General features: G+C 46.4%; 1 protein-coding gene across 2 annotated transcripts in view; it reads right to left on the reverse strand.

The window, feature by feature from the left end:
- Positions 1-205: 205 nt before the first annotated feature.
- LOC144115428 (acyl-CoA Delta-9 desaturase-like) overlaps positions 206-22,898 on the reverse strand; it is a 42,544-nt gene continuing 19,851 nt past the window's right edge. The window contains exons 2-6 of one of the 2 annotated variants that reach the window (XM_077649825.1): positions 15,337-15,571; positions 12,086-12,216; positions 10,156-10,361; positions 4,827-5,097; positions 206-2,113 (exon numbers count right to left, since the gene is read on the reverse strand). In XM_077649825.1, the coding sequence (XP_077505951.1) occupies positions 1,934-2,113; positions 4,827-5,097; positions 10,156-10,361; positions 12,086-12,216; positions 15,337-15,571 (1,023 nt within the window). In that variant the 3' untranslated portion in view covers positions 206-1,933. The remainder of the gene's footprint in view (positions 2,114-4,826; positions 5,098-10,155; positions 10,362-12,085; positions 12,217-15,336; positions 15,572-22,898) is intronic. The other variant, XM_077649826.1, reaches the window with a different exon arrangement.

The raw sequence follows: 22,898 nt of genomic DNA on the forward strand, positions 1-22,898 counted from the left end.
TACCGGGACGGACGCTGCTCCGTCCGTTCATGTGTCGCCTGTACATGAGCATGGTTTCTTTGCCGTACCGTTATGTCATAAGAGTCCAATCAACTTTCACAAAAGCTTGTCTTACCTAGAGCAAAGGATAATTAGTTATGCTTATAACAAGTGAGAGCAACACTTCCTTTCCCAGAGGTTGGTAAAAAAGGTACACAGGTATTGCATATTCATACAATAAGTTCCTTTATTTGAATACGCTTCAGGTACATTCTAAATCAGTATTAAGAGGTAAAATAGACAACAGACATTCGTGAGTCCTGCGAAGATTGCGCAATGCAAAACACTCCACGTCCTCGTAACTCACAATCTTGAAGCATAGTCCATAGTGACGGACACTGATAATCTCGTTATTTGTCTCTGTTATCACGATACACTTGCGTTAACAACCAATCTGAGACAAGACAGGCTTCTTACACGTACAGAAATGGGGCCCTGACGACGCGCCTAGATTAAAGTGAGCCTCGACCTTACAGTGGGTTTGCACGACGAATTACATGCTGACAGCTACTTGCTGTGAATGACGAGACGGCCTGATCGAGATAAGTGTAATTGCGCAGATTGATCTGGAGGTGCAAAAGAACTTTAATCGCGCAGAAATATTATTTGCCTAAGTAATCTCACTCAATTACACACCCGGAATCGGGCGACACAACAAGACATATGGAGGTCTGGACAATACCCATACCTCGTTTGAATCTAGGCAAAGAAAGTGTAAGCTATGCTCTTCCTTCACTACTAAACAGGTACCATTACAGCATCTCTGACCTTTTCAGATCGTCAAACAGTCGTTTGCGTGTTATGTATGCCACTGATAGAAAAAAAAAAACATGAAATGAATCTCTATTACTGAATGCGTGTAATATTTCGATATTACTTTTGGTATTTCTCATTGTTTTCGGCGATAAATGCTAGCCTGTTATTGTATAGTTTAGTGTGACTCTCATGAGCATTACATTGTGTAATCTGTTTGTTTAAGGAACTGTACTGACTAGCCGCTGCCAAGTGAAAGAGGCTGTGGCTTTGTCAAGCTGCGTATCGCAACTATTTCTGCAGCACCTCTTTCTGCACGTTTCCTACAGGGCAGAAATAGTTGAATGTGAATTTGAAATGCTGTACATACATCAGAAACATAAAAAAGAGATACTTGAGTGGTAGGACTAGAAAAAATTTGAAGGAAACATTCTACCTTCAGCTCAGCTGAGCAGTCGTATAGCAAAGCCTTACGACACTGAAAGCTGGACCCCAACTATCCTCTGCGCGCAGGCCTGCAGAAGTGGTACCGAGCACTAATTTGGATGAGGTGTCCAGCATCGTAGATAGGGTGGACCTGTATAAAAACCATATCTGCCATAATTTAATTGTCCCGCACGTGTTAAAAGGGGTGGGGTTAGGGAAATGGTGATAAGGAAAGCTTTTGCGAACACTATGTGCTCATCGAGGCAGCGTGGGTACCGCGGTACTTAATGCATTCCCAGCTCTCGGCAATCGAACAAGAGCACCTACTACGGTATTCCGTTCGTATGCTCTCTAGGATACATTCTCTACTCAGTCATTTCCTGTTCCAACACAACAAAACACATTCTGTGACTTGCTACTGGAAGACACACACAAGTACACAGCTATAAAAATTCACATTAACGTTTCGTTTTCATTGCAGAGCCCTTCTCTCCTAGAAGCCTCAACTATATTTCATTTGTCTTTGCGAGGCGGAGACAAAAAATCAAGGTTTCCATTTAAGTAAAAGATTAGGAGAGTGCGAACGAAGTCAGGCAAGCATGTGCGCAGACATGTCGCTGTGAACACTCGAAACCACAATTCTCGTAATCGCGTCCTTTCCTTTCGCAGTCCTTACAAGAGTGTTTCCGCCGCGAACATGGGCTACGAGGCGGTTTCATGTGGAAACAAAAGCCCTCATGATGTGCTGTTTCTTGTCCCCAGTCCTCTCAATACGCTTCTCTATGAGGTGCTTGGGCGTCGTCTTGAGATCGTACGCCTGGCCGATCTTGGCCATCAGGTCGATGAAGATGGTGGCTGGGTTTAGCAGTGGCCCGAACTCGCTGCTCTTGTAGTCCTGCAGGAAGAACGTGAATGAATTAGGTTTTGCTGTCTAACGCGCTACCGTTGCGGAGCGAGAGATAGAGTTGAGAGAGGTGTGGAGTGAGAGACAGGGGTTAACCAGTGCGAAAAGAAAAGTTCCACCCAAGAACTGCACGAAACCTTGACAGCATCCAAATAAAAACTTAGCCCGAACAGCGGCAACTAAATAGACTGAAATTGAATGTTGTTGGTTGCTCTCCTTGCTCGCCACAGTAACCTTTCAGTGTATGTGAAGAAACAAGAAAAAATGTGAGGGCATGTTCTGGGCCATACGTCTCGATCGGATTGTTCACAATAAAGAAAAAAATGACGTAGATGGGAAGGGCAAAAAGGTCGGCCAAGATCGTGTCTAATAGGCTGCTCAAGGGATTCGCCAAAAGATTTTGCTACGGTCCACGTTTAATTTTTGCTTGCAGAAGAAACGCGATTTGGGAGGGAAAATGACGACTTTTTTTTTTCCTCGACCCTTCATTGCACGCTGAGGTTTAGTTTCATATCGGCCTGGAAGGAATCTGTAAATTTAGGAAGCAGTAGCTTATACAACGCTGATTCCATGACGGTTATTCATTTGCACTCTTGCTATTTCTGAATTTGCGTTATATATAAAACCTACAATTCCCGCCAACCCTACCCTCCAAGAGTAGCCTACAAATCCACCCCTGATCAGGTTGGTACTAGTCTGGGAGACGAGAAGCTTTAAATCGCTACAAAGACAAGAAAGATGATTTTCATCTTCGGAGCTCAAAACACTCACTCGGCCGCTCCTGACAGCACACGTAAGTTGTTCGATGGGCAACGCACCCCAGCTTTAAGGGGTCCAGTAGCACAGATAGTTTTATCGAATCTAAAGGGAGACATTGGTACGGATACTATGCAGGTTTCACAATGCGCCGTATTTGAGTTTTATTCGGCTTAGAAAGCTTTCAGGCGTACTAAGCAACAAGTCTTGCAATGCCTTAAGTGGCCATCATCAGACACAGAAGCCCAGGAAAATACTTCTGACGCCACAGAACGCGTTTAGCATCTGCTAACGAAAACAGCACGCCTCAGATGAGGCGCCAGTCGGCTCGTGCGACGCTGGTGGTGCCACCTGGATTGCGGGAGAGGAACAAGATTCAGTAGCGTGCGTTGCTCTTTCGCTGCCCCACTGACCTGGGCGCGCGCTGGCTTTCAACAGCGACTTCTCCACACTACTCCGTTCGTGTTATGCTGCGCAAGTGCCTTGCAAAGGCGTACAAGAATTATTATAACTGAGGTATGCTGGGAGCTGGAAATCAAGTGTTTCGTTTTCGCATGCGGGAACTTAATGCTAAGCTCTTGTTCGGCTGTTTCGAAGAGCATCTGCCTGTGTTGGATGTTAGTAAGCGGAGTTTCGAGTTCCGTGGTAATTTCGTGGTCACCCCGCTGTTACCGTATTTGACGCGGTGTTCTCGCACATATCACAGTTTTTTCATGCTGTGGTCTCGCATTCATCATGCATCCGTGAGAAAAGCTTTGAATCTCATTTCTGTCACGGTGTGCGTCCTTTCACAATTACCTTTGTCCTTTCGGTATGCAAGGCGGCTTCAAACCTTTATCGCTGTTTTTGCACATGTGGTGCAAAAGTGGCATGATCCGCAGCAGGTAATTTCCGTAAAGGCCGTTGTTTCGGTTATCACCATGTCGCTCAACTGAGAATGCAATTGTGCGGACGGCTCATAGTGCACATGCGATGAAATTCGGGCGTTTGCGAGGTATTCGCCATGCCATGAAAGATGGGGGCAGAAAAAGAAAAAAAAATATGAGGGAGTATCGTTATTGCTATATGCCTCAAAAGACGTTCAAGTACACGGAAGAAACAAAGGGACGCTAAACTGGCTGCCTGCTCAGGCGGTAAACTCCCCTCCTTTTATACTCACTCATGCGCACCTTACTCAGCACCCAACATGCCATGCCACCAGTCTAAAAATTCAGGGGGGCACTTTGTTTACCTAAACTACGGTGCGGCGAAAGCCTTTAGCGCGGTGTTTCTGCTTGTGTCACTGATGTGTGGTTAAGCTGTTAAATAAGTACACAACTGTTTGTGAATCTTAAATGCTGGAGACACTGGAGAGCGTATGGAAGGCATCCGTCTTATTCGACGTCTTTCCACAAACGCTCTCCAGCGTCCTAGACAAGAAGAACTGCATATGCGTTGGCAAGAAGTAGCGTAGTCAATAAAGAAAAGAAAAGGAAGTAGCGAAGTCCTTAGCACGCTCGGCTGCAGAACGGAAGAATGGTGGTTCGAATCCCATCGTGCACAAAGGTTTTTTTACTTATCGACTTGCTGAAGAGCGTGACGTCGGACGGACAGGCTCGTGGGCGCGAGTATGAGCCAATAAAGGCTTTCGCCTTAATAAACATGCCAAGAGCCTAATTTCCTCATCGTCCAGACCAGGAACGAGCGATTGACCTACATGTGCCTTGACTCAACCGGGAATGCTCATACACACTAGCGGCACTGGAGACAGAAATAAAAAGCAAAGAATAGCCAGCGGCGTTTAAAAAAATGGTAGCACTTCTTCAGGCGACGTACTACAGGAATGTAATAATTTCCAAGACATGGGCGATTGAAGGCAGCGGCGAGTAACCTCGGCTCAACGTCGAGGGTCTCCTGCTGCATATGGTCGTGTACGAATTCACCACAGTGCAAGAGAAAGGGTGCAAACCTGGGGGAAGGTGTGGTGGAAGTTGTGGAAGCCCTCGCCGAAGAGGCCGAAAGAGATGGCCGGGTTCTCAGTGGGGTGGATGTCTTTGTCATATGGTCGGTAGCCCCAGGTGTGCGCCGCGCTGTTCACCAGCCACGTCATGTGCAGGCTCACGGTGTAGCGCAGCATGGCGTTGACCAGATGCGCGTTCCAGAAGGTTTCGCCCACCAGCCACATCGGCACCCACGTTGGCAGTATGAAACAGAAGAACGTCACCAGAGGAACGTAGAACCTGCGGAATTGTTCGAAGAATAACCGTAAATAACCAAGACTCGAGATTCTTGAAAATTCCAGACAGATGTTACGATACATGAGCCGCAGAAATGGCACTGTTACACGACGCTACCTAGTCCTTTAAATAACGCTGAAAGTTATGAACACGGCAACATGTACACCAGGGAACTGGAGCACTCACTCAAGAGTACTGATTTTCGCCCCTTTGGGAGCCCATGTTAATGAACTGGGCAGAAAACAAGTGCATGAATGTGTTCTTTGGTGGGCAAGAAGAAAAATAACACTAGGTTTGGAAGAGTAACGCTCTGGATTAATCATTACGGGCGCACATTACAGCATGAGCTCAGGAGTAAGTTAATGCAGTTGTGTCTAAGGTGTTATTACTTGTCGTTTACTAGGAAGCGCAAAAACGGACGAGGGACGGAGTAGGGGACACAAAAACACGTTCATGAGCGCTGCTACCAAAAGTTTATTCATGCTTTAGTGCAGGGGATATATAAGAACAGAATGTCCCGCATGCGCGTAGAAAAGGCACAAAGACCGCACATCAGTCAAGCGCACAAGTCCATCAAAAAACGAATCTAAAGAAGCACATTCAGACGAATATACATGTACAAACGTCTCACTGACACAACGTTCGGACAGCTTTCTGATATAATAAGCCTCTAAAACGAGCCTAGCCTTATCATTACCACTCCTGCCAAGAATCGTGGTCCTCTCCAATCTTGCCCTACACGTGCACGAAGCAAGGTGCAGCACGAGATTAGCACTAGTATCATTATTTTCTATGTTTCTGGCGTGCTCCCGTAGCCGGTCATTAATACAGCGGCCAGTTTGGCCAACGTATGAAGCCCCACATGAGAGGGGAATGCTGTACATCACACCTGTTGCACATTTAGCGTAGGCGAACTCATGTTTTTTGTTGCAGCCCCTGCCGCACAACCAGTGATGCGAGGGCATAGCTTAGACAGCTTGTTGGGTGCTGAGAACACCAAGGGCACATGGTGGCTTGCCAGCCACTTTTTAAGGTTGTGAGAGAGTTGGTGTACATAAGGGACCACCACCGGCTTCGAAGAAGGGGGTTCAGATCTTTCCTGGGCGCCGTTATGCTTCTGCAGGAGGGTTTCAGCGACAGCTGAAATGACCGGGCCAGGGAAGCCTGCTGTTAAAAGTCGCGAAACCTGATCATTTAAACTCTGATGCATTTTATGTGGTCAAGATTTTTGAAGCGCAGATTCCAGGCAAAGCGATGCAATAGCTCGTTTTACCACTTTGGAATGAGCCGAGGCATAGCTGAGCAGCTCTTTTTTGGCTCGGGGGGAGTACATCCAGCAAATATGGTCTCGGCAGAACATAAGCTTGAGTTCTAAAAAACACAACGCCTGACTTTCAGGTAGTTCATGGGTAAAAACTAAACATTTTCCGAGTTGATTGAAAGTAGTTAAAACAAGAGAAACAATATTTATTTATTTATTTTTTCATTTATTTATTTATTTATTTATATGGCCAAGGGATGTAAAGTTCCCTGACTTTAAAAAGTCATCAACATATCTAAATATTTTAAAAACTGGCCCCCCCTTGAAAACTCTGTGCAAGAAGGCGGTCAATTCCTGAAGAAAAAAATATGTCACATAAAATGGGAGCTACACATGACCCAATACAGATGCATTTACGCTGGAGAAAAAACTGGTTGTCAAGAGAGATAAAAGTTACCTGGAAGTAGTATTCTAGTAATTAAAAAAAATATCTACCGAGATTCCAGCTGAGTTCTGGAAGGCCACCGCTCCCGAGCCTTCAATGCTTTCTCTGACCGAAGCTAACAGCTCAGCATGTGGAACATAATAAAACAAGTCCTGTATATCAATGGAAAAGGCTATATCCATCCGATCGTTATTCTGCACAAAATCGGCAACTTCTTGTGACTTCTTTATCTAAGAAGTCACAAGAAGTTTCCGAGAAAGAAGTGACAAGACTTCTTTGTCAAACAAAGCCAAGCCAGGGTGAAAACAAAATTCATTGCCTTTTGTAGCAGCCTGCAGTTTTCTTCTTTGGTGACTGCCATCAGTGTCAGCTCAAAGAATTCCTTGGATGTTTCCTTCTCGGCAAAAACGCACAAACCGGATATGCCATTCAGGACAATTGTTAGCGAGAAGGGCTCATGGTAACACAACGTCAGCCGCTTCTTGCTCAGCAAGCTTAAGCACATTCCGGTTGATGACCCTTTTCTGATAATTAAGTCACAAGAAGTTGCTGATTTTGTGCAGAATAACGATCGGATGGATATAGCCTTTTCCACTGATATACAAGACTTGTCTTATTTCGTTCCACATGCTGTACTGTTAGCTTCGGTCAGAGGAAGCATTGAAGGCTCGGGGGTGGTGGCTTTCCAGAACTCAGCTGGAATCTCGGTAGATAATTTTTTTTAAAATTCCTAGAACACTACTTGCAGGTAACGTTTATCTCTCATGACAACCAGTTTTTTCTGCAGCGTAAAGGCATTTGTATTGGCTCATGTGTAGCTCCCATTTTATGTGAGATATTTTTATCTTCAATGACCGCCTTCTTGCAAACACTTTTCAAGGGGGGCCAGTTTTTTTAAGTTTTTAGATATGTTGATGACTTTTAATCTTTTTAAGGTCAGAGAACATTACTTCCCTTGACCATATTGTTTCACTTGTTTTAACTACTTTTAATCAACTCGGGAAAGGTTTAGTTTTTACCCATGAGCTACCTGAAAGTCAGGCGTTGCGTTTTTTAGACCTCAAGCTTATGTTCTGCCGAGACCACATTTGCTGGATGTACTCCCCCCGAGCCAAAATAGAGCTGCTCAGTTATGCCTCGGCTCATTCCAAAGTGGTAAAACGAGCTATTGCGTCGCTTTGCCTGGAATGTGCGCTTCAAAAATCTTGACCGCATAAAATGCAACAGAGTTTAAATGATCAGGTTTCGCAACATTTAACAGCAGGCTTTCCTGGCCCGGTCATTTCAGCTGTCGCTGAAACCCTCCTGCAGAAGCATAACGGCGCCAAGGAAAGATCTGAACCCCCTTCTTCGAAGCCGGTGGTGGTCCCTTATGTACACCAACTCTCTCACAACCTTAAGAAGTGGCTGGCAAGCCACCATGTGCCCTTGGTGTTCTCAGCACCCAACAAGCTGTCTAAGCTATGCCCTCGCATCACTGGTTGTGCGGCAGGGGCTGCAACAAAAAACATGAGTTCGCCTACGCTAAATGTGCAACAGGTGTGATGTACAGCATTCCCCTCTCATGTGGGGCTTCATACGTTGGCCAAACTGGCCGCTGTATTAATGACCGGCTACGGGAGCACGCCCGAAACGTAGAAAATAATGATACTAGTGCTAATCTCGTGCGGCACCTTGCTTCGTGCACGTGTAGGGCAAGATTGGAGAAGACCACGATTCTTGGCAGCAGCGGTAATGATAAGGCTAGGCTCGTTTTAGAGGCTTATTATATCAGAAAGCTGTCCGAGCGTTGTGTCAGTGACACGTCTGTACATGTATATTCGTCTGAATGTGCTTCTTTAGATTCGTTTTTGATACTTGTGCGCTTGACTAATGTGCGGTCTTTGTGCCTTTTCTACGCGCATGCGGGACATTCTGTTCTTATATATCCCCTGCACTACAGCATGAATAAACTTTTGGTAGCAGCGCTCGTGAACGTGTTTTTGTGTCCCCTACTCAGTCCCTCGTCCGTTTTTTGCGCTTCCTAGTAACGAGATGCATCACCATCTAGCCCGGCAGCTTGCTCTCCTGAACTGTTATTAAGTTGGTTGTGGCATTCATTGAAATGTGTCATATAGGTAGTGGTTGGAGCTTTAGGCTTTTTATTTTTTGTGCAGATTTGATTTGATATATGAAAAAATATAGTTAAGAACGCAGTTTTCGTTTTTTTAGCGAATATTTTTTAGACGGGTGAATTGTTATACTTTGGGAGAGAGAGGGGAGAGGGTGATATAAAGTTGTGTTCCCGTGTGCTCATAAGTCACTTATATTTTATCTTGGCTTTTTTTTCAGCACGAAAAGTCGATTTACCAATGATAACCGTACCAAGAGCCTAGGAGGGATGGATTAATAAATGTCTCTTGAAAGGGAAGTTGAGGGTAGAGGCGGGGGGGTGGGGGTCTTATTTTCGTAATGCATTTATTGGATTTCATAAAAAATATACGGTGTTTTTGTATGTTTCTGCCGCAGAAAATTTCTCGCTGAAAATCTCCCTATTTCCTCCCTCCTTAAATCTTGCACTACATGGTATACTGACAGAGCTTGCAGAAGAAAGTGATAAAGCCATTAACAAAAAAAAGGAATGTAACACTGTGTTGTCGCGAGGTTGTTGCACTGAGTTGAGCAAGAGTGCGGGACATCACGCAGTCTGAATGTTGAAGGCAGCGATGGAACCGCCGCTAAACAATGGCGGTAGCCAGTGCGTATCACTTTTTCGTGACGATTATGCATGGTTTCGAGTCGCTGCCCTTACGTGCTCCAGAGAAGCCCACTTAACGAAGTAACTGGCCTAAAAGGGTGATCGCAGCGAACAAATTGCGATTCGTTAGCAGATGGCGAGGAAGTGGAGCCTCGAGGTTTGCACATGTAGGCTAAGGAGCAATGCCTCAAAACGCACAACTGCGATAATCTATGGGTATACCACTGCATCGCCCCCCGTTGGCTTCCGTACACTGTTAATTTTCTCCTTGACTGAGTGCAACGCTTACGCAGTTGTAAGCTAGCTGTGTGTGCATGTCAAACAAAAAATCGTATTCAGCGAACTTTTATCGTTTTTTTTTTCTGTTCAAACCCTAAGTCCAACCACTATATATTCTTAATACTTAAGTTGGAGACTGTTCCCTCAGCGCTCGCTTCTGTCCCTGCGTTTGCATTCGGGAGTTTGTTTTGGTTGCCCTGTCGCGTTCCTGTTGTTATGGTCGTTCGTCTTTTAGCTTCGCCACCAGCGATACGCTCAGTGGTCCTGCAGAGACGCGCTTCACCCTGTCAGAAGCGCATAGCAAAACAGCCCCGCTGTCTTGCCCGCCGTGCAACTCACTTTCTCTGGAAAGCGACCACGGGGTCAGCGAGGACGTCGGAGCAGTCGACGGTGGCTCCTTTGCGGAACACCTCCGGGTGCTTCTTGCACATGAGCCAGCCCATGTGTGCGAAGAAGAAGCCGCGATTGATGTTGTGCGGGTCAGCGTCCGTGTCCGAATACTTGTGGTGAACCCGGTGGTCGCGCGTCCACTCGTAGATGTCGTTCTGCGCTCGGCATTACAGCGAAACGAAGCAGCATCACGTTTTAGTCAGGTTGTGTGAGCTTTACTAGTTTGCTACGATAACCAAGAGGAAATAAAACTGCGGAGTAGGCCAGAACGCACGTAACAAACACTGCTAATGCTCTCGAAATGAGACTGCTTTTTTCTTTCTTTCCGAGACACTGCCGCTTCCTTCGGTATTCCTAGGAGGCGTACTGGAAGGCGCAGAGGCATACAAAAGTTTTCGAAACACCTTGAAACGATGATAAAACTAAGTTTTCTCGCTGCCTGAGCACGCGGTACGGTACTGAGGGGTGCACTGTACTGGTCGCACAGGGAAGTGCACAGCACGCCCAGAAGTTTGTGGCTGCATAGTTAGACTGGCAATAATTTAAACTTTTTCGTGATTTCAGTTTTCTGAAAACTTACTTCGGCACGTGCTCACTTACCGCGCTTAGTTTGGACGCAGGATGTGCGTCTGCACAGCTTACAGAACGCGTGCAGCAAACTTCGGTTCGTGCAAAATTACAAGTTCTCCAGGTTGCCCTTTCTTAAATCTTTTTTTTTTACGGGATAATTCCGAACGCGCTTTTCTATCCACTCATACAATGCAGCTAGGCAATTGCTGGAATTCCAGTGATGCAACAAAAGGTGCTTAAGAAGCGGTTGCTTTGTCGAATGGCGAGGGATTAAAAAAGGTAAGGGAAGGGCCTGCCAGAACAAAGCGCACATGGGTGCTTTGCTAGCAGTTAAATAGGCTACAAGGAAAAAAATTATTGTCTTGCGACATATATTTTTACACTGGCACGTTTCAAACCAGATTTTTACAGCAAGCTAGGCACTTATCATGATTGCAAAATGGAGCCACAAGTGCTATCTTTGAAACTTCCATTCAACATCGCCACCTCAGAGTAAAGCCTTTTCTCCCTCTTCACTGACTATGCGAAAATATTTAACAGCAATTCCTTCCTCTTAGTATGCTCAAAAGTCTCCGCCACTCTTTATTTTTTTTGCTCGAAGATGTAAAACGTAATACAAGAAAAAAATGGCCTCAGTGTCGGAGAGCTCTTATGGATGATGTGGTAATCAATAAACCCTGGCGAGTGCAATTTTTCATTGCATTTTCCCAGTTTATTATACTTTTCACTGTAATTTCACGTTTTTTTTTTCTGCACAGCGTTCTTAATCCTTTTCCTGAATTAGTTTTTATTTTAAATCTTGCGCCACGGACGAGGCATTCCGTGCCACAAGAAAATCCTTTCCTCGCATGTATTGAGTTGATCCGATCCAACGTTCTGAATATCCCCAGCGATGCAGGGCCATTACAAATAAGTGCAAAAGCCTGTCGTAACAAAACCTGAGGCACAGAGAATAGGTGAGCGCGCCAGAAGCGAAAGCTACACAAAACAATCCGAATGTAATTTTTTTTTTGCTTCAGCTCTGATTGCGTCTCACTTGGCTTTTATTTTTTTTCCCTTGCGTGATTGCTATTCACCTTTTTTTTTCGTTCTTATCTGGCTGCCTCGATGTAGAGCGTAGGTAACACGTGGAGTAAATGTGTGCGTCTTAGGCCACAGTGTAGGCAAGGGGTGAACGGTTCTGTCAAAGCGTTGATCGGTCTATATTTTGTTACAGACCCCCAAAAAGCAAGATTTCTCCGCGCAGACAAAGCCTGAGGTGGCTTGAGAGGCATGCTTTGCGCAGCGCCCACCCCTTTGTGGTGCTCACCTGCAGCGCAAAGCAGTTGGCCATCATGAGCACTATCCTGAGTGGCAGCTTCGCCTTGAACGTGCGGTGGCACCAGAGACGATGAGCTGCCACGGACGAGCCGACGCCGGAAATGCCCAGGCCAATGAAGGCTGCGAGAGACGAAATAACAAACATCAAGCAAAGCGGGGTTCAGGGACCACTGCTTTGTCTGGAACTTCAAGCAGGCGCAAATCATGCAGGGTTCCTTTGTTACATGCGATCCGGTGCCTTGCGTTCCCCTTTGTGCTTACTGACTGATGGCGCCGGTTTGCATAAGACGATGTGTAAGACACACTCTGTGAAACGGCGGCACAAATATTCGGACGACGTGATTTTACGCAAGCTGCACCATAACACAAATGCTGACCGCCGTATCTTGCTCATGACCATCGGCACAGACATTCACTAAGCTGTGTGCTGCGGTGCGTGTCAGAACAAAAAAAAAACAACCAGTGAACAGATATAGCGTCACATTTCATTTCGGTAGCTGCATCTTGATGAGGTCCGCATTTCTAGAGGCATTGAAATTGAAAAAAATTAAAGAGTACATGCGGTCCAACGTAATCAACTCCACAAAGTTGTTTAGCCAGTGGTTTAATATTGTTTTAGTTCACCACTTCCCTTCGCCGTGATAGGATTGATTGAAAAACTCTCTTTACACTAGCCCTTTAAGTGCACTTTGCATCAGTGCGAGTGTGTGGCCCCAGTGCCCCCACCGTCTTCGCGGCAGGCTATAGGCGTTTGCTGCTCTGGTCGTCTCCGGCTGCGATAAGCGTACGGCTTAACCTCCGGAAACAAATTCTGCGAGCTTAATTTGCCCAGAGCAGAGTGGCATCCACGCTGCTTTGTTTCGTGGGAAGAACCGAGCCGCCGTACGTGGCCGGGCCGATCGCAGTGGGGAGTTCTATGAACTCTCTTGTGCCTGGCATTACCAGACTATGTGGACAGTTGTCACCGAGATTCGGCAGCGACGGCACATTCCTTCGTCGGGGCAGCTGTGGAAAAGCTTCTGTCTTAAAGCTAGGGATATAGCGGTGTCGGTTCCGGGACGCCGGATCATAGTCTGCGCACAGCTCGTTAGCTCCTCCGACATGGGTGACCGATTCCACCTACCCTGCGAAGGCTCTTCGATCAAGCCGCACATTGACGATTCAGCTTAGCCAGAATGGCACGCAAGGCTGAACTTCCAATCACTTTTTTTTCCTGGTGCCCAGATAAACTGAAAGTGAAGAGAAAATCCGCTTATTGCACCGGCGAGCCGGTGCTTCCCTGCTTAGCTCCCGACCGCAGATACCACGAGGTCTATGGTCGGCGGCCCGAAGCAAAGGGGCGATGCTTGCGTTGAACTTGAAAATTTTTACACGGCGAGTGTAAGAAGAAGAAACGTAAACTGTTTCTCAGGGCTTATTAGGGTTACTTTGCATGTCGCCATAAATGTAGCTGAGCATTGCCGGGGGGACCTTGCTATCCTCCTGGGGTTAAAGACGCTTTATGTAGTGTTAAGTGCTATTCTTAGTCCTGTTTAAGGCACGTATAATCCAGGAGCACGCGAGCAGCACCACCGCGCAGGCGAAGAACCCAAGGGATTCCGAAAGGCGCTTTACAGAACATAATCGGTGACTGCTTGAGAGTTCTCCAGAAGTAAAGGAATTAGCGAATGATATCGAACTGGAATTGCGGTTGTAAAAGAATTTGTGTCGTATTATTCAAGGTCACGCAGTACAAGTACAGGAAAGTTTTTCTTAATGTTAATCTAAGCAGTTAAGACAGTAACGAATCGACTTCTAAACTGTCCCATATACGCGAAAAGCCTCAGTTAGGAATCAAGAAAGTGCAAAATAGAAACATGAAAATCGTGATATCAGAAAAGAAAGCGTTTTTCTGCATTTTTTTTTCATTTGAAACCTAGGGCGAGTATAAGACTGCGCACCTCTTGCGATGCGGTCATAGGAACTTAGGCTGCACGGACACAAGATCGTCACTTAAATGACTGGGGCTAGCGAGATACGTTCAAAGTGCGCATGCCACGGAGCAGCACAGAAAAGGCTTTTACAGTTACGTAAGCGTTATAAAAAACGTCTTTGGGAGATTATTTTCATATTCAATGAGTCTGCGATGAAAATCATTCGCAAATGTCTAGTGAGTCGAGTGTTGCTTATTTAACTTTGGATTAAAATGAGATATCTACTTCCACAAGGTATACTCGGACGCCAAAATATATACTACTTCATTTCCAAACCGGTCGCATGTCCTTTCTTTTTAAAGGTATGGTTCACACTATGTGGGATATCTAGCCTATTCCTTTTATGAACACTGCTGACACGGTCACTAATGCCCTTGTAAGTTGCCCGCTTCACTTTCCGTGTTTTATAGTTGGAGGACAGAGGGCTGTTCTTGATTCGCCAACAAATTGCTTGCGTGTCTTTGTATGATAACTATTCTAAGCTCTAAGCATGAAACTTGTCTGAATGTGTTTGCAACGAGCGGCCGGATGTTTTGACGCAGTTTGGGCCCCTTCTCTTTCTGTCCCATTATCGCCCTCACCACATGTAAGGCAGGCAACCGAGCATTGTTTCATTAATCTGAGTGCCTTCCCCTTCTTCTCTCTAATTGAGAAGGAAGGGTTATGAAAACTGCCGTTGCAAGCTTGTTATGTGAGGAGGACCTCAGACCCTTGCTGGCTGCAGTCTAAAACGGTGCAATGTTGTTATGCAAGCGCGCACAGGCACAAAATAACTAAACGGTATGAAACAACAAGCTTCACATGCAAATCTAGTTTAAGTCATCTGGCAGTATCGTTTGTACGATTCGATACAAATTCTGCTTGGCTGCTGCAATGAAGGTCTCCACCGAGGATGCTTCACAAATTTTGCAGAAAGAACGCGCCGACACGCACGGCGTCTCTCGGCGTCTTCCATCTGAATTGCTCTACACATGGGTTTCACGTGACGTCAGGGACGCCATGATGGAGACCAAGGCATAGGCTTCACAGTGCAGGCCGAGCAAGTGGGAATACGCGGGTTAGAAAAACGCGCAGGTTTCCGCCGTGCTTCTGGTCTCAGACATGGCGGCCGCTATGACGTCGGTACAACCTGTGTATAGAATAGGAGTGACGAAATTCCCGCCAGAAGAAAACTGCATCTCAATTTCTAGCGCGCGTAATAAGCACTTTGGGAGCGCCGGTTTCGAGCTCCCAACGGCAAGCTCGGCCGACCCAGAGCGAGCCTCACCCATGAGGTTAGTTTGCCACTTGGCCGTGAAGAGGGCGCAGTAGAGGCCGCAAGCAGCTCCGATGTGCAGGAATAGGAACAGAAACACGTTGCGCCAAACTATTTCCGTCTTGTAGGGCTCCTGAGAGACCGCCTCGCTCTCGGGGTCGCTGCTGTTGTCCCGCTGAGGCTGTCGCTCCTGGACATCGCCATCGTGCTTTTTCCTCTCCGTCACTGAGGCGGTAGTTACGGCGCTCTGCAAGACACAATTGCGCTAGCATGTTATAGTCATAACAGCCCGCCAGACAGCGCGCGAAGTCTCGCCAAGGTGACCAAATTGGGCACGCTTATTTGCAAGGAGAGCCAAGCGGCGGATACTCGGTGTGTGTAATGTGAGCAGCGAGTTTGGGAGGGACAGGTGTGGTGAGTGACAGCGAAAACTACAATGAAGAACAAAAGAGAAACAAGCAGGCGAAATCGTAAAGTGTGCGACCTCAGACGGTAATTACACTAATGCTTGAAAGAAATTAGAGAGTGAATAGCACACGAGTGGAATTAGTCCCACGCGAGGAGTCCGGTACGCATATAAGATAAGAACAACGCAGTGACGGTGTTTACGTCCTAAGACACACACCAGCACGTCGCTAGGAAGTGGGAAAATTTGCCTTTCCAAAAATAATACGCGTGGCCAGTGGAAGATGAAAAACAAAAAAAAACATCAAACAAGAAACGGCGTACGTCGCGTATGGAAAGGCGACGCAATTCGCAAATGTGAATACGTTTCGGAAAAGATAAAACATGAATACAGATTTCAAATCGGTCTGTTTTTCTTTTTGTTTCAGCCAATTCTGCGTTTGTCAAAGCCTGGTATTAATAGCGGGAAATTTTTCTTGTGGCCCTTTAAGTTATGGCGCACTGAATTTTTGGCGCCCTCTTTTTCATTCGTGCTGTGTACATTCTCGGGCGCTTTGTTTTATGAAGTCATGAACCAACTCGCCAAGAAGTCGATTCTTCGATCCATGTCCGAGGCATATCCTTGGTTTAACTTACTGCGTCCCCCTTCATATTGTGGGTTCTTACTTCAGCATTTAGTTTTCTGGTTCAGTCTACACAATTGAGCTATTTACGTAATCAGGGAACGCATGCAATGGAAATTTACTGTGTCCTAAGTTCCAAAATTCAACGTTGTCCCTTCTTTTTGTTTCTCTTAAACAAACAACTTCGAGAACAGGAAACGGAAACACTTTCCGTTCGGGTAGAAAATGACGCAGCCTTTTCGCGCTTCGCTCTTTGAAATGTACAATTAATTCGCTGTTTGTTCACTGTTTGAGGGAAACTCATCCGACGAGAGAAAATAATTTTAGGTATAGAAAAAGTATCCTTCTTAAACATAAACTAGACATCTGCAGGGGCTCCGATCGCCAGTCTGCCGTTCCCTTTTTCTGCTAAGTTTATCTGTCGTTACAGTCATTTTTCCACACCAAGAATGAATTTGTTGCTGCAGACTACAGTTGTCCCGAGGGTTACCATTGGACATGCGCTTGTCTAATAACAGTTCAATTTCCACCTGCATATGTACGGGCCTACTACTAATGACCTCTAATTTTCAAATGACGAAATAATTGCCTCGATATGGACATAGTTTGTACCCAATATTTCACGAGTAAGACGAATATTTCCTCAAGTGCGAGACTAAAGAAAGTTGCGCGGCTTTCCCCATCCTAGGCCCTCACCCATGGCACAGGCGCGTGGGTTGAATTCATGCGCCTCTTAGGACATTTTTTTTTTTACAATTTTGCACTATTGACAGGAAAGCATCCAAAACGTTCATCGAAAAATTTACGAAAGCAGAAATGTCCGATGCCTAGCTAACCATGTAAGTGAGAAATCACGGAGAGGCTGAGTGCGTGTTTATACCCCTGAAATGGTTGGCGAAACACCACCTCAGGGCTGCTCAACGTATAAGACCACGCGAAAGATACGTCGCCGCGGATGTTCTGAAGAGCTCATACACGACGTTAGGTTTTGACCACTTTATGAATGTGCTTTGCTGATCACTGAGCATTCAAAGCGCAGGGTCGGCGTTGATTTGGGTCCGGCGGGAAACCAGCGCCCTTAGGAATATTTCAAGACAGTTGCTTTTCACCATATTGTTTTGATGTTCTCTCGCGAAAATGCTGCGCCCTTCAGAAGGTGCAAGCAAAATGCGGGGTTTATCTTTCTGTGTGCTAAAGCTGCTGTTCTGGGGACTACGCATTCTGGATTCGGTGCGCATGAGAGTTTGATATTTCAAATAAATAGCTCATCATAATATTTCGGACGGAAATTTAACGCCCTCTATCCCAGCGGCCACATATGTGGCCGCAAAGTATGACCAGATTAATGATCGTATATGGGAAATGAAGCTGTAAAATAACATTCAAATATTGCGATCTCGTCGCCGCTGGCGTGACAGTAATACGTATTAACCGTTATTTCATAGATTGCCTTGTGATACATGGTCAGTAATCTGGTCATACTTGCTGGCCACACATGTGGGAGGTGGGATACAAAGCTCTAAAAATGGAACTTGATAGTATGGCCGAACCTCGGTGGCATTCATATATGTTGCGATCGTCGGGACGCAATAAAAATCCAAGGGCTCACAAAACCTTGTTTCTTGTTTTAAGTGATCCTGTGCGGAAGTGTAGCTTTTCTCTGAGACTGCGCCAAGTAACGTGCCACTAGCGCCGACCATCCCGTGTTCGGCATAGCAATGCCGAAAAATACGCACACGGGGAAGAAAATTGCACGGAGGTTGTGCCGTTCATTCATTACTATGGTACTTACACTGATAGCAACTAGCAAACCTTTCCCACGCGTGGCGCACAACCTTCTGAGTCCGCAGCTTCCAGAAGTTTTCTTACTAGCGTCTTTTTGTCAGACGGAGAAGGAGGCTATGGCTCCTGGTTGTGGTGGAGAAGTGCTCTCATTTTCCGCGCTCAAAAGAATCTGACCTTGCTCTAATTGCCAGTTTTATGAGCAATGTGACGCGGATGTAGCCGCCCTTAAGTCTATTGTCTCGGCATTCTGCGTGCTGGCAGGCTCGCCCAGATTCTTGAAGGCCAGACTACACGCGGGACGCGGCGTTGTGAACTAGCCTTCTGCACTACGTAATGTGAATGCGGTGATAACTATTGCTTTGTGACATTGCTGTGGGGAAGTGAGGTGAAAGATGCGCGCTGGCTCAATCTTAGCATCAACTGCTACATGCTTTCTTCTTGCTCCCGAGAGAAATGATAAGCAATCGCTTATCATACAAGCTTTTCATTTTTCTCGCTTGGAGCAGGGAGCGGTGCAGCTTTGTTAATTTACTTTCATGACTCCTTTGAGACAAACGCGCCGCTATTCACGGTAACAATAGCTAAGAATATGAAGTACAGTCTTGGTCAAAAGTCTTAAGGCCACAGCGTCCAGCTGCAGCGAAATGAGTGTTCCTAGAATGATCCGTGTAGCGGATCATTCAAAATACAGGTCAATCAGGAAGCTTCTCTATCGCAAGAAGAAACCTTTCTGCTAGCATTTCAAGGTCATTCAGAATTTAATAGTGCCGTAATGGCTCGGTTATGCGGCTGAAGCGAAAAGCCTTTGCCCTTAAGACTTTTGACCAAGACTGTACCTCAGTCTTTGGGGTGTGAACTCAGGTGATTGTGTCTTGCAAGAATTTTTATCGAGGTACGAGGGCAATATGGCCTCCATAGTCCTCTCATACGCTGCGGAAGCAAGGAAGCAGAGATAACAATCAATTTTCGTGACGAGAAAAATAGTCTTTTTATGAAATTAAAATATGCCAGCTTTTCCGAAGTTGTGATAGAATATAAACGCATGGGACGTCTTTACTCAAGATGCCACAATGAGAAGCTGCGCAATGTGTGGAGAGGTTCAAAGAACAACGAATTCAAGTTTTGTAATTTGACTCATTTGCAAATAATGAATCTCTATGTTTGAAATCTTCAAAGCCCGAGAAAAAAAAAGTGCGTAAGTAAAGTTACGCTAGTGGCCGGAACGTTGCAGGGTTAAGGTTTACATGTGATTGTCTTGGCTCCATTCGAAATTACGGAGCTCGGCACGTGTCCCAGTACTTAGTTATGTCATATCTCGGCATGCTTATATCCTCTTCGCACCTTACGGTTGCCAAAGTTACGAACAGACACAACTGGGAATGATTAAACTAATAAATGAACTTTAAGACAGCTTAACAGAAATTTCGCCTTGCCTGTAGTCCCTCATGAACATTTAAACGAACAGTCCATAGGCTGTCTACAAATTGCCTATGAATTGTTTGAAAAACTGTTTCTAAATAAAGGCGCCCTGAGAGCATTACGTTGATTCCGTTAACATTTAAGGTGTTCACGTCTTTCTATGAGATTTCCCCTCACGGGCCAGAGAGGTTGCAGGTAACCTCAACACTGCCGCCCGTTTCCTGCCCGCAGCCCCCCCCCCCCCCCCCCCCCCCCCCCCCCCCCCCCCCCTCAACCATACTCTCGCGCCACCCTCTTTGTTTTTGGTGGCACAACTAGCCAAACATGACTCTTATTTAGCATTCAAGTCGAAATGCACAACGTGAAAAATGCATTTGTTGCCAGCCTCAGCCAAATTTGTACTTTTTTATGCTCAATTTTCATCATTTATTAGGCTCGGAACACTATTATTTGTGAGCGAAAAGGTACACCGCTCATAGGGCTCATGGAAACCAACCTTCCCATTGACGGCCATTGCTGCAAAGATGCTCGAAGGAAAAGTGCAGTACAGCTGGGGGGGGGGGGGGGGGGGGGGGGGTGGATCGCCACTTCTAGCTTGGCTCCCATCCCAAGGCTGTTAACATAAAACGCCGTCTGGCCGGTACAACTGGGTGTCTGGGTGCGGAGTTCTAGATAAGCTATCATTCTTGAACGCTCGGACATGCATTGTTTCCCCAAGCGTGAGCTGTCAACGTTCCCGAGAGTGGCGCAACGGGAAACCGACAATTATATTTGAGAGGACGCAGTGGCCGGCAGCGACCGGCTGCCCTGGCGAGAGTCAGTCATTATTCTAGCGGTTCTCTATTGTGTAGCTGGGCGCATTTCGCCCCTAGGCGCGTGCAGTAGAGGCGAGATCCTGGGGCGTTCCTGGCCTTAATTTTGATTCGTCATAGCCTATTCAGACAGCCACCGCAAGAAACGGGCTTTTCATCTGTTCAGCGAGGCCGTTGACTTGAGCTCGATCTTCAACTTATACTGACATATCGCAACCGTATATAACTATTACGAGAATCAAGAGGGTGTTTCACGTGTTCGGCTTCCTGAAATGCCCATTCAGCAGAATGCAAAGTGCAGCCTATCTTAATTATCTCTATAACGCTGTGGGTAATAACTGATCATTCAATGCTCGATGGCGAGGAACCTGTGCAAAAGACTACCGTAGTACGTGTCAAGACAACACTGTTAATTTTCCGAGCACTCTAAACTTCTGCACAAAACATCTGAAGCGCATAATTTGTGACAAGCTTGCGTGCTATGCATGCGGTGATCATTTTTTTCGATGCCGTAGCATTTCCAGGAACAGTAAACCGAATACAGACCCTCCATGCCATCTCGTCTTAGGCTTGGAGATCACTTTCTGTGCCTGTTCAGTAGCATCTACAGCGAGAGGTAATTGCCTGATTCGTGAAAATTGGGTTTCAGGAAAGGAAAGAGCATAGTAACTGTCTCACATCTCAGTGGACACCTCAGCCGTGCCGTCGGGGAAGATATGAAGGAGGGCATGAAAGAAGTGCCGTAGTGGAGGGCTCCGGAATAATTCAGCCCACCTGGGTATCTTTAACGGGCACTGACAGACATCGCACAGCACGCGGCCGCCTTTTGCGTTTCGCCTCCAGCGAAACTCGGCCGCCGCATTTCAAGTCCCCTTGGTGCAGGGAAGCGCGTAGTTCACACCTTCTGCACCCCAGATATTAACCTTTGTCACAACACTGAGTTCAACACGCATATTTTAAGAGCGATAGGAACCTCTTCGTTGGCTAGAGCGTTCACGGTTCCTTAAACCATTTTCGCCAGTTTTAAGAACGCCGTGCTTACAACCATGCTAATACAACACCGCTACATCGTCGCTGTTTTGCGCTCTAGAGTCGCTTAAGATCTGTCAAGAGCTCTGCTCTTCACCGTTAACATTGCAGCGGGCTTGTATAAGGCGGCTGTCATGTCAGGGCTGCCTTCAGCATTCTACACCGACTTCTCTCGTGCGACTTTCTCAGTGTGATTGCACTGCGAATGCCAGGAGTTAGAAGCCATCGGTCGAATGAATACTGCAATTTTAACTAAATAGATGCTTGTGTTCAAATACAATCAGTGTAAATAATTTTGTTGCCTGCAGTAATATCGTGCTGTCGTCTTCAGGTAAGCCTGTGCGCCAACATCGAAGTTCAACGCCGCGGCAAGCATACCATATTGAAACGAGGAAAATGAAGCCAAAAACGAAGCCGGCATCTACAGAGGTTGTCTACTAAGCATATACACATCCAGAGAGCTCGATCAGCACCCCACAGGCCAAAGAAAAGCAGCAGCAACTTCAGGCTTCCATAACGGGCTTGTGGCCGTGCCTCTCGCAGCCTATGTGGCTCCACTTACGCACCGGCATTGCACATTAAACACGTAGTCTACGGGCGGATGGGGCGTTCATTGATTACCAACGCACAGGCCGGGCGCTGCTGACAAACCTGTCGCACTCTCTGCAGATTTTGGGGAATGCCCAATGTAGAAGCCAGCGCGCTTTTCAAGAATCCGTCACAAGCACGCGTTGCTTTCCGAAACAGTGAAACAACCGTTTGTCAAATGCCATTGAACTCAACTTGTCGCAGTGCTTTTCGCCTTGGCACTCTGCAAGAACTGAGTTGAAACTACGTGTCCATTGATTAGATCGAGCACTGAAGAATTTGTGCACGTATGTATCGTCGACGCCCTGTATTTATATAACTTGAACAACAGCGACACCACAGGTGATGAGATTTCAGCTATTTAAAGCTATCATTGATGTCCCAAAGGAGGCGTGTTTCATCAGCTTAGTTTGTAGCCGGTTCAAAAAGAATCCACCAGGTACACTCCTTTCTCTTTCCAATTATTATTACAGCGTACACAGAAGTCGCCTCATTGGAGAGTTTTAGCATGGCGGAGATGTACCAGCGTGGACGTATACCAGATTACCGGACGCCCGCTGCGCACGCGCAGTGGCCCCGTATGGCCGCGCACCTTCCGCTGCGCGTGCTCAGAAGACATCCTGTAATCTGTACGCATCCGCTGTGCTAAAACTCTTACTTTTTCACTGCCATTAACATTCAGACGCAACCGCCGATGCACGTCGGTAGAGATGGTTGTTACACATACTCCCATCAACGTAAATCGTAACTTACACAAAGCTGTGCGAGTTCGTACAGATTTTTACTGGCTGCTGCAGCCAGCATGAAAGCAATTCTTTTTTTTTTTAGCAGCTTACATGAGTGGGTTAGGACGTTCAGAAGTTCCGCACATTTTGTGCGCCCGAAAGACGCGGGTTCGATTCCGGCCGCGGCG

This window comes from Amblyomma americanum, chromosome 1 (genome assembly GCF_052857255.1).
Source record: "Amblyomma americanum isolate KBUSLIRL-KWMA chromosome 1, ASM5285725v1, whole genome shotgun sequence".
Lineage (NCBI taxonomy): Eukaryota > Metazoa > Arthropoda > Arachnida > Ixodida > Ixodidae > Amblyomma > Amblyomma americanum.